The 12,209-nt window shown below is 54.1% G+C and overlaps 1 protein-coding gene across 1 annotated transcript; it reads left to right on the top strand.

The window, feature by feature from the left end:
• Positions 1-10,261: 10,261 nt before the first annotated feature.
• On the top strand, positions 10,262-11,257 carry LOC132242082 (olfactory receptor 52K1-like). The gene has a single exon (XM_059710997.1). The coding sequence runs from the start codon at positions 10,262-10,264 to the stop codon at positions 11,255-11,257; it is 996 nt and encodes a 331-aa protein (XP_059566980.1).
• The last annotated feature ends 952 nt before the right edge of the window (positions 11,258-12,209 follow it).

The raw sequence follows: 12,209 nt of genomic DNA, 5'->3' as shown, positions 1-12,209 counted from the left end.
CTGGGGTTAGACGACGCTGGATGGGACCCCAGCCCTGCTCTTTACTGACTGGGTGACCTTAGACAAGTAACTTAACCATCAGTTTGCTCTTCAGTGAACAGAGAGTGTAACCTACCTCACGGGCCTGTGTGAGGATGGACTGTCGTAAGGGCTATCAAGCACTTAGCACAGGGCCCGACCCATCTTGGGCCCTCAATAAAGTATGGCCCCCCTCCCCCCCACCCCCCTCCCCCACCTCCTCTGGGCAGCCTTCGCTGGCTCTGCCTCCCTCCACCCCCAGGCAGGACAGGGCCCCCCTGCTGTATCCCTGGTTTATCCCCGCCTCAGCCTGCCACACCCCCCGTCTTGAAATCATGACTATGTGTGTCTGTCTCCCCCACAACATGGAGCTCCAAAGGCGGGTCTTGTTCGCTGCTCTATCCCCAGGGCCTAGCACACCAAGCTCACACATAGTGGGAGCCCTGAATAGATGGTAGAATGAGAACAAGAAATACAGCTAATATTAATATGCAGAGTCCACTGTGCACTATACCCAGTTGTTCCAAACATTTTACATGGGTTCTAACTCATTTTTTAAAAATATATTTTATTGAATTTTTACAGAGAGGAAGGGAGAGGGATAGAGAGTCAGAAACATCGATCAGCTGCCTCCTGCACACCCCCCACTGGGGATGTGCCCACAACCAAGGTACGTGCCCTTGACCTGAATCGAACCCAGGACCCCTCAGTCCGCAGGCCGATGCTCTATCCACTGAGCCAAGCCTATCAGGGGGATTCTAACTCATTTAATGCAACAAATATATAAGGGAGGTACTACTGTTATGAGGTAAGTGCCATTTGAGGAAACTGAGGCACAGGGATATGCTTGGTAAATAACAGACACAGCCTCTGAACGCAGCCCGGCCGGCCTTGGAGCCTGCCAGCCTCGCCACAGTAAATGAGGTGAACAGGTGGCCGCCTCCCTACCCTCGCAGGGTTACTGAGATCCTAAGAGCCCTAAGTGTGCACAAAAGTTTATTGTTACTAAGTTCCAGAAAAGGAGGGGATCCGGGTTCAGGGTCTGCTCCTCCCAGGCCTCCGTTTCCCCATCTGTGAAGTAAGGATTGGACTTGATAACAGCAGGGCTCTGGCAGTCTTGGTGGTGCCTGCCTGCAGACCCAGGAGGTGGGGAGGGGGGAGGGAAAGGAAGGTTGGGCCAAGAAAGACCTAGAAACAGGTGGGGCCAGCCAGGGGCCAGCAGAGCGGGGAGGGGCCCCACTGCTGCCTCTGTGAGCGCCCGAGTCAGAGCTGGCTCTAGTTCAGCCAAGAGTAGGGGCCAGGGGCCAGTCCCCAGCTAGGCTGCTGTGACACAATAAGGGCAACCATGACCATTCACAAGCAGCCGCCACTTTGCAGTGGGCATCACCTCACCTGGGCCGCCCCCCAACCCTGTGATTGTCGGCCCTGAGAGAGAAGGCCCAGGGTCACACGGTGGGTCAGTGTCTAGACCCCACATGACCTGTCTGTTGTTGGCTGATCAATTGGAAACTATAGCAAGTCATAGGCTAAAAGGTGCTCTGGCTCTTTAAGGCGGGAGCTAACAGGACCCAGATGGCACGCCTGGGCCACAGTCGGGGAGGGGAGGGGGGGGGGGTCGCCATTTCCACTCATTAAAAGTTTGGCCGGGCGAGCCAAGTGGGCACCTGGGGCCGGCGGCTCTCTGCGGGCTCGGGCGCAGCTGGACCCCGTGCCAGGCCCGGGCGCTGTAATTGGGCCCCAGGTGTCCTGCTGAGCCCTCGTCCCCCCCGGGAGCCTCAGAGCCACTGAGGTCCAGCTCATTACGGCCTAATTGGTGGCAAATCACTCAGCCGGCCTCGGGGATGAGCTCAGAGTGAGAAAAGTTTGAGCCTCCAAACTTCCTCCCACGCGGCCACAACTTTCTCCGCAGGGGCCCACGTTTCCCCAGCCCTGGGGGCACCGGTGTTTCTCCATCAGCGCCCAGGTCTCTCCGCGTTGCCCAAGCCCAGGGCACCAGCCACACGCTGCTGTCCCCGCTGGGGCTGGCGTAACCCTCAGCCACAGCTGAGGTCTGAGGCACCTCTCAGCTCCCCAGAGCCTGCCAGTGCCCTCAACCTGCAGAGGGAGGCCCAGCTCTACCCTCCGCTCCCCACCCCATCCCGGGACACCTGCTGGGACAGCTGCCCCTCCACACCCAGGGAACAGGGCCTGGGCGTTCCTGGGCCGAGCACCACATCCCTGAAGGGGCAAAGTCCTGACCAGGGGCGTCCAGGGAAGTTCACAGGGCCTCCCCCCCCACCCCCCCCTTTAGCCCATTTCCCACTCTCAGCAGCCACAGGAGGGAGGGTGATGCAAAGATGATGGTGGCGATAAAGGATAAACAAATGATTATCACCGCAGACCTCAGCGTCTTCTCTGCATCAGCCTGTTTACTCTTCTGAGAAGCCCCAAGAGGGACAGTCCCTACCCCCACTTCATTGATGAGGAAACTGAGGCGCAGAGGCCCGAAGCTCATCCACCTCCTACCACTTTTCCCTGCAGAGAATATTAGCTTTGACATGAGACTGATTTGGGCTCCAACCCTGCCACTTAACCAGCTGTGTTGAGTCATGCACATTATTTAACCTCACTGAGTCTGTTTCTTCATCTGTGAATTGGGGATGTTATCATATCCATTTCCTGAGGTAGTGAGGTTAAACACGGTGTATCTAAAATGCATACCCTAGCCCTGGCTGGTTTGGCTCAATGGATAGAGTGTTGGCCTGCGGACCGAAGAGTCCCGGGTTTGATTCCGGTCAAGGGCACATGCCTGTGTTGTGGCTCAGTACCCAGTAGGTAGCTGATCAATGATTCTCTCTCATCATTGATGTTTCTATCTCTCTCTCCCTTCCTCTCTGAAATCAACAAAAGAAATTTTTTTTTAAATAAGTAAATAAAAAAATGCCTACTCTAGTCCTGGCTCAGAGCAAACGTTCGCTAAATGACTGTGGTTAATGCACTCTTACAGCTTGTGGGACAAAAAAGCACCGGATTTGGAGCCAGCAATTCAAAAAATACGTTGGCTCCCTAGCCCCTGCCAGGCTCCGTAGCAGGCCCTCAGAAGCCCTTCTGAGCAGTGGGAAGAAGGACAGGGCAGGGTCCGTCTGAGATGCCCCAAGCCCTCCAAGCCCAGGTGGATAGTTGGTTAAATACTAGAGCAATATCTGCCCCGCAGGGTGATGGCGAGAACCACGTGTGACAAGGCAGACAAGTGTGGTCTGCTATTCCAGAGCCATCAGAAACATCCCTCCATGTCACAGACACAGAAGCTGAGAATCTGGGGCCGCAGGTCATTGCCAAGGTCACCCAGCTGGTGGTGGCCAAGCCCCGGGAATGCTCCACAGCCTTCCTCAGCCTCCCAGCTCAGTCACTCACTGCAGCCTCACTGACACACGCTGGGGCGCATGCCCCGGCCAGCGCGAGACAAGACCCAGGCCCTAACTCTTCCCAGGGAACTCACGACCGGGAGTCAGTAAGAAGACGGGAGATGCTCAAAATACATGCAGAAAGGACACACGCCCAGGGGCATGCGGAGGGAGTGGGGGTACGTGCCTCCCACCTCTCCCTGCTGAGACGTGTAAACTGTGAGCTCCAGGACCCTCTCTCTCTTTGGCTTGCTTTGCCCCCGAAACAGAGAGCTTGCTATAGACACACAGCTTCAAGGCCACAGCCCCCTTCCAATCAGATGGGGCCCCACAATCTCTCTGAGAGAGAAATTCTCTGCCCCTTAGAGATGGTCTGAGCTCAGTAGTGATGGGCGATCATTATGGGCCGGGGCCAGCCAGCTCGGCCTCTGTTCCCTGGCAGGCCTGGCGTAAGCTGTGGCAGAAGGGAGCTGGGTCTGGGACCTTCTTAGGGCCCCTGAATCATTGGTAACCACCTGACCAGAGAATCCCACACCTGCAGGAGGAATCGGGGACTCTGGAGAGGGCAGAGGCTGAGGGTCTGGATGGGGTCTGAGGAAGTGAACCAGGTTGGTCCAAGATCCTCTGGGGAAGATTTGGAGGGGGCTCAGAGGAGACACGCAGGAGTTAAGTGTGGGGACAGCAGCAATGGGGAGCAGAATCAGACAGCCCAAGTTCAAGTCCCAGCTCTGCCACTGCCTGGCAGCATGGCCTTGGCCAGGGTGTGGCCTTTACCTGTTTCGTCATCCATACAATTGGGGTAATACTCAGTCCAACTACATAGGATTGTTGTGACTATTGGAGAGAGAGTCTAATATTTACAGACTGTGTTAGAAACTGCTAAATGAGGCACAGACGTCACCTCGTTTGATCCTCACAACCTCCCTGTGAGGCTCTGTTTGTTCACAGCTGTGTACTGCAGCAGGCCAGCTGGTGCTCAGTAACATGCGCTGACTGAGTGAGTGAATGAAAGTGGGGCTGGTGCTGTCATGCCCATTTTTCAGAAGAGCACACTGAGGCTCGAAGAGAGGAAGCAACTTGCCAGGACCACACCGAGCCGGGTCTCTTGCCCTGACACCAGCATGTTCTGACTGACTCAGGCTCACAGTCCGAGAGGGAGTGGGGGCCACACCAGGAATGTCCACGGTGGAGGAGTCTCAAACTAAGTAGCCAAGCCAGGCACAGCTGCCCCTTTCCCCAGGCACAGTCGCTCCAGCACAGGCCTGACCCCAGGAAGCCTCTGCCCGACGTGGTGCTTGGGTGCCACCTTGTGGCTGATGTGGGCAATGCAGGCGGCACTTGGCCTGGCGGGAGGCCTCAGGATGCAGAGAAAGGAAGGTCAGCCCTGCAGCCAGAGCGCTCAGTCCACAGATCCTGGACTAGGCCCGGCCCAGACATGAGTAAGAAAGGACAGGCTGCCACGAAAGCTTTGCTCAGAGAGCAAACGGCCGCCAGAGCCAAACAACTTGCTTATGGGGCAGCCCCGGACCTGAGGGGAGGCAGGCTTTTGGAGTCAGTGTGAGGGCGCTTCGGGTCTCAGGAGAGAGCAGACTTTGATGTAGAGGATCCTGACCTCATTGACCGGGAGAGAAGCCAGGAAGGAGAGTTTAGGGCAGGGTGCCATGGGGGCAAGAAGGAGCAAAGGGAGGAGAGACGTCGGATAAGTGGACCACCCGGGAGCCCTGGGATGGGGGTGGGAGGCTACCCGGTGCCCGGGCCGGTGGGGCCGCCGAGGGCCCTCCACATGGGACACAATGTGAAATCTGGGCTCCGAGCAGCGACTCGGCGCCGCGGGGGCAAGAACGGTCAGAGAGGGCTTCCGGCCGCAGGTGGCGCCTGAGGCCCCAGAGCAAGCCCAGGCGGCCAGGGTCGCTGAGGGAAGGGAGGACAGGCTGGGCGGAGGAGTGGATGGCAGAGTGCAAGCAGCTTGGCCTTGCTGGAGGGCAGCTGCCCCTCAGGGAGGGGGCGGGGATAAGAGCTGGCCTTTCCTGGTTGGCAGTGGGGTTGGTGGGGTTTTACTGGGAGAGACGAGGTCAGGTCTGCTTTCCCAGAGGATCCTCCGGCAGCAGAGGGAGAGGTGGGGCTGTGCCCGGCCTGAGGCCTAGAGGAGACCCGGGACTAAGGTCCAGGACCTGGACCGAGACTCCTTTGGGAGTAGGATTGGCAGGACTTGGTGCCAGATGAGATGAGGGGTGTGAGGGAGAGGGCCGAGCAGGGCGATGCCCTGTAAGCTGGCTCAGGCCGTGGGCGGGGCTTCCTGAGAAAGGGCATTGAGTGAGGAACTGACAGGTGTAGGCGGGAGGGCCGGTGGTGCGGCCAGCGGTGACCATGTTGCATTTGAGATGCGTGTGCCCGGGTGGGGAGTCCTGGTGACGGCCTGCAGGCCTCAGAGGCGTCCCCAAGGCCCTGGGACTCCCGCCTCTCGGTGCTGACACAGCTCACCCTGTCGCCGAACGCTGCCCCTTCAGGAGGGTGTCCCAGTGTTGGGGGTGGGGAGGGGGCTCCCTGCCTTGGGCGGCCCTGGACCTGAGGGAAGGCACGGCTGGGAGCTCCAGGTGTGAAAAGGAGCCTGGAGTGCAAACTCCTCAGCCTGTGCTGCTAACTCTGCCCCCTCAGCTGGTCTCTTCTCTCAGGCTGGATGCTCTCCTCCCCCAGGAAGCCTTTCTGGCTTAGTCCTGCCCCACATGCAGGGCTGAGTTTCCATCCTTCTGGGTGAACCCTGGAGCCAAGGACTTTATGCATAAACCGGAGGGGCTCCTGAGGGCAGTCCCTTGCCTCCCCCATCATGATGTCACACACACCCTCCCCTCCCCCACCCCTCTGCTCCACGGCCACCCTCACTGTCCCTCTCTCATTCTTCTGAACATCACATATGGAGGCTGTATCGGGTTGAATGGTGGCTCCCCAAAAGGTATGTCTGGGTCCTAACCCCTAGATCCTATTTGGAAAAAGGGTCTCTGTAGATGTAGTTAATTAAGGATCTTCATATGAGATTATCCCAGCTTGCCAGGTGGGCCCTAAATCCAATGACAACAGAATTTGTAAGAGACAGAAGGGAAAGCATGTGGAGACAGAAGGGAAAGCATGTGGAGACAGAAGGGAAAGCATGTGGAGACAGAAGCAGAAATTGGGAGCTGGAAGGTGCAAGGTGGGTGCTCCCAGAGCCTTCGGAGGGAGCAAGACCCTGCTGGTGCCTGGATTCCAGAACCGTGGGACAATACATTTCCGTTGTTTAAGCACCCAGTTCGTGGTAGCTTGTCTGGCAGCCCTAGGAAACTGAGACCGGGGCTTAAGAACAGCAAGCAAACAGTTCTCAGAGGTCTGCCTTGGCCACGGTGTGAGCAGACCGAATGCGTGTCCAGCAAGAGCCGTGTGGTCCCCAGGGTCCACCCCTGCCTGGGCTTCTGCCTCCAGGCCCAGACCCCACCCTGCAGGAGGGTCGTGAACAAATGGAGGCGTCAAGGGCCCAGTGAGAAGGGCAGTGTTGCCAGGGCTGCCTGGGGCCCAAGGAGTTAGGGGGCACATGAGATACGCTCAGCTCGAGTAAGGAAGTCCCCGCCCCCTTTGCACATCTCACACCTGAGCTTGGGGAGTGAGCAGGGTGTGGAAAGTTCCAGACGCCTCTGAGACCCTCCAGCCTGGCTGTCCACTGGCCACCTGCTGCCACCTCAACCCAGCAGGGCTGACACAAGCCCACACAGATGTCCTGGGGTGGGTGGGGTGTCCTGGGCTCCAGGTCACACAATCTTTATTGGCTCCCACCTCCAAGGCTTTGGGACCAACCATGCAATCCCATGCCCATGCCCACCATCATCGCCCCCTCAGCCCCTCATGTCAAGCCCCAGCCTCAGCTCCCCCTCCTCCTCTGCCTCTGTGTCTCTTTCTCAACCTCCCAAGCCTGGCTCAAATGCCCCTTCCTCCATGAAGCCTTCCCTGATCTCCACAGGCTCCTCTGCCAGGCCGAGCAGTGACCAGAGACAGGGGTGAAGTGGGGAGAGCCAGATTTGGATCAGATGTCCCATCCCAGCATTGCCACAGATCCGCTGAGTGACCTAGGACAAGTCACCTAAAGTCTCTAACCCAAGAGGGCCCACCTCTAAAACGGGGTGATAAGATCCTCACTTCAACAGGCCCTCATATAACCTCATTCTCCTGCTTCTAGATCCCCCCTTCCTCCCATAAACATTATATGAGTACCACTGATCCTTCAAAAATTCCCCCATAGTAGATGCTCAATAAAAGCGTCACTTCCTTAGAACGCTTTATTCCTTTCCTGACATCTGGAGCCTGCCTGCTGGACCGACCAACACCCTGCACTCCACGCCCTGACCCTGCTTTGGCAGAGCCACCCCTGAGTGGGCTACAGCCTGAGCTTGGGATGTGAAGTCTGAGTATCCATTTGTGTCGAGTTGTTCCCCTTTAACTCCAGACCAGAGACCCCACACAGCCCAGACCAGTCGGAAGGCCTGGCCCGGACGCCAGGAGACTGGGCTCCAGGCTGTCCTGTGGATGTCCCAGGAGACCGAGGAGCAGACACGGGCACTGCCCATTGGCTCATCCGGAGCCTGGGCTCCCCGGGGGAGGGGGAGGGGGAGGGGTGCATTTAACTGCACTGAGGGAGCCCCTCTTGTTCTCTCTGCTCCTGCCTGACTGTGAGTATGAGTTCTGGGTTGGGGGTGCTCAGCCAGGAGGGCGGAGAGGGCTGGAGAGAGGCTGGAGAAGGGGATGAGCAGGATAGGCGCAAAGAAGGAGAGGGACTGGGCCTCCACCCCCGTCTGCCATTCCCTCTCTCTGGACCACTGTGCCACTCCCCGCAGTCCAGTCCACACCGATGACCCTGTCTCCCCAGCCACAGGCCTTCTCAGGAGGAAATCCTATTCTCCGCCTAACCTATATGCCTCCTTTAGGAAACTGAGTCTCAGCAATACCGGAAAATCAGCAAACATTTAGTTCATCCTCTCATTTCTACTCTCTCATCTTGTTTTTTCTTATTATTTTCTTCCATGGGACTTGCACCAAGCCCTTGAGGTGTGGTGACAGTGAGAGGGATCTTGGCTCTAGAGTTCTACTCCCACCCACCCCCATTAATTCCCAACTTCATGCCATTAGACCACTTGCACCCCCTCTTCCCTTCCTCTGGCTGACCCACTTCTGCTCTGACTAGACCTCCTCTCCTCTGAGGAGCCTTCGCGACCCTGAGGCTGTTAGCGATCCCGGGGCTCCATGCCACTCTGGTTCTCCCTAGTGGACTGGTATCTATGAAGCCCAGTGCCTAGCAGAGTGCCTGGTACATTATAAATTCAAAAATATGTTGAATAAATGAACGAATAAAAGATGACTTCTTATGTCAGACCCAGTTGTGATATCTGCCTAATAGAGACTCTCTGGCTATTAAAAGGGGGGGAAACTATATGTGAAAGTACCTCACAGCCCTGGCCGGTTTCTCAGTGGTTAGAGCATCGGCCCCAGGACTGAAGAGGGCACGTACGTCGGTTGCAGCCTCGATCCCCGTTCCAGTTGGGGTGCATGTGGGAGGCAACCAACTGATGTGTCTCTGACATCAATGTTTCTCTCTCTGTCTCTCCACCTGCCCTTCCACTTTCTCAAAAAATCAATGGGGGGAAAATATATATCCTCTGGTGAGGATTAACAACAACAAAAAGACAGTAACACAAAGCAGTGGAGAAAATGGAACTTAAACAGTTATTTAGCAACTTGGGGGGGGGGATATCAAGTTAGATTACACCTCATGTCACATATCAAATTGAATTCCATGTGGCTCAAAACTTAACATAAAAAATTAGGCCATATTTTAAAGAAGAACAAAACATAATATACTATCTTTTTGATCTTCGAATGAAGAAAGAATTGCTAAGCTTGAAACCAAGAAAAGAACTCGCCTGGTGGTTCAGCGTTGACCTATGAACCAGGAGGTCACAGTTCGATTCCCAGTCAGGGCACATGCCCAGCTTGCAGGCTCTGTCTCCGGTATCAGTGATCCTCATCATCAATTTTTCTATCTCTCTCTCTCCCTCTCCCTTCCTCTCTGAAATCAATAAAAAAAAATTTTTTAAAGAAAAGAAACCACAATAAAAAATATCAATAGATTTAATTTTATAAAGTTAAAACTTTTACTCGTGTGTGTGTGTGTGTGTGTGTGTGTGTGTTTGTGGTTGTTTTTTTAAAAAATTTTGTTTTATTGCTTAAAGTATTACAAAGAGTATTACATATGTCTCCTTCCCTCTCCCCCCCCCAAAACTTTTACTCTTAATAACATCATAATCAAAATAAAAATAGTAACAAGATTTGGAAAATCTGTTTCAATGGATAATGATTTTAATATTTAAATTGCTGAGAGAAACAGTCCCTAGTAGTACAGGGGCAAAGTACATGAAGAGAAAATTCACAAAGAAGAACATGCAAATTAAAATGAGATGTTTTTCAACCATTAAATTACTAAAATAAATTTTTTAATTTATAATAATTTAATAATAGCACCGATGATTCAGTCACAAGACTGATACAACTTTCTTGGAAATCTACTTGGCACTCTCAAAAATGTTCATGTCATATGATTCAACAATTCTACATCCAAAATCTACCCTGAGGGGTTTATTTGAAATGCAGGCAAAGATTTGTTGAAAGAAACGTTTCTCATTAAATTATGACACTTAATTTCTCATTTTTCCCCCTAAGAATATTGGCTGCTCATGGAGATCAAAGCCTGGTGAAGTTGGGGCAGGGCCTGGTAGGGGCCAAGGTACAGAACCCAGGCTTCCTGCCCGCTTATCTTCCCAGAGTCATCCTGCTCCCCAGGGAAGATGTCAGCGTGGGGCAATGGCAACTCCAACTTGTCCTACACCAGCTTCCTCCTGACGGGCTTTCCGGGGCTGCAGGAGATCCGCACACTCCTGGTGCTGCCCTTCCTCAGTCTCTACCTGGTGATTGTCTCTGCCAATGCCCTGGTTATCCACACCGTAGCGGCCCAGCGGAGCCTGCACCAGCCCATGTACCTGCTCATCGCCCTGCTCCTGGCTGTCAACATCTGTGCCGCCGCCGCCGTGGTGCCCCCCATGCTGTTCAGCTTCTCCACCCGCTTCAACCGCATCTCCCTGGCACGCTGTCTGGTCCAGATGTTCTGCATCTACTTCCTCATTGTCTTTGACTGCAACATCCTCCTGGTCATGGCCCTGGACCGCTATGTTGCCATCTGCAACCCACTCCGCTACCCCGAGATAGTGACAGGCCCGTTGCTGGCCTGCCTGGTGGGGGTGGCAGCTGCCAGGAGCACAGGCATTGTTGCTCCGGTGGTGGGGCTGGCCTCCCGCGTACACTTCTGCCGCTCAGATGTGATCCACCACTTTGCCTGTGAGCACATGGCCCTGATGAAGCTCTCCTGTGGGGACATCTCCCTAAACAGGACGGTGGGGCTCACTGTCCGCATCTTCAACAGAGTCCTGGACATGCTGCTGCTTGGAGCCTCCTACGCCCGCATCGTCCATGCTGCGTTCCGAATTTCATCAGGCAGAGCACGTTCCAAGGCCCTGAACACCTGTGGCTCCCACCTGCTGGTCATCTTCACCGTCTACTGCTCGACCATGTCCTCATCCATCGTCTACCGTGTGGCCCGCACTGCCTCCCAGGACGTGCACAACTTGCTCAGCGCCTTCTACCTACTGCTGCCATGTCTGATCAACCCCATCATCTACGGGGCCAGGACCAAGGAAATCAGGCAGCACCTGTTCCAGAGGGCACAGCCGCAGGTCCCCACTGAAAAGGCCCAGTCCCTGCCCTCACACAGGCAACTTCCTGCCTGATTCTCTAGAACTTAGAGGTCCTGTAATTACTCTGTTAAGTGGGTAAATGTGTAGGCGAGTCCTCCCTGCTGTACTTTGGCTTTGGCTATCTGCATTCATCTTGAGTCTTTCATCCATTTTCCGAAAAATATCTACTCATCCAGAGTTGCACAGTAACCAACTGCAAAGCCAGCTGTCTCCAGCTTCTAAATTTTCTCTTTTTTCTGCATGTGATTTTCACTGATTCGTTCACTCTCATTCATTCAACAAACATGTATAATAAACACACAATGCTAACCCCATGATTGCAAAGAAAGGGGAAATAAGATTTCTACCTTGAAGGAGGTCCCAACCTAGCAAGCTGTAAAGACGTGTAATGTCTTTACAATGACAGCTTTATGTACAAAATTCTGTGAAAATATCGAGGAGGGACAATCACTAACAGAACACGTCACAGAGGGTGAATTCGAGTTGTGTTTGAAGGATAAGATAAAGTATTTACTAGAGGGGAAGGAGATATGGAGAAAAGACATTGTAGACAAAAGGAACAGCATGGGCAATAGGGAAGGGATACAGCAGGGGTCCTCAAACTACGGCCTGCGGGCCACATGCAAATACAAATATTGTATTTGTTCCCGTTTTGGTTTTTTTTACTTCAAAATATGTGCAGTGTGCACAGGAATTTGTTCAGTTTTTTTTTTTAAAACTATAGTCTGGCCCTCCAGGTCTGAGGGACAGTGAACTGGCCCCCCGTTTAAAAAGTTTGAGGACCCCTGGGATACAGAAATTGGTACCAGGAGTGGGGTGCTGTATAATAAAAATCTAAAATATGTGGCACTGGCTTTGAGATTGATCTGGTCACCCAGCCTGTCTTCAGCAAGGACTCCTGTTAGGTTAGGTCAGCCAGATCCTCTCACTGCTGATATAATTTTCCATCCGTTCACCCCTCCCCTGCTCCTTAGCTGTAAATTCC

Source organism: Myotis daubentonii, chromosome 9 (genome assembly GCF_963259705.1).
Source record: "Myotis daubentonii chromosome 9, mMyoDau2.1, whole genome shotgun sequence".
In the NCBI taxonomy this organism is placed as follows: Eukaryota; Metazoa; Chordata; class Mammalia; order Chiroptera; family Vespertilionidae; genus Myotis; species Myotis daubentonii.
The sequence above is the reverse complement of the archived record's forward strand: the minus strand, read 5'-3'. Positions and strand labels throughout refer to the sequence as shown.

What these genes read in the sequence shown, in the direction of transcription:
- LOC132242082 (XM_059710997.1), top strand. Translation starts at nt 10,262, where the DNA reads ATGTCAGCGTGGGGCAATGGCAACTCCAACTTGTCCTACACCAGCTTC.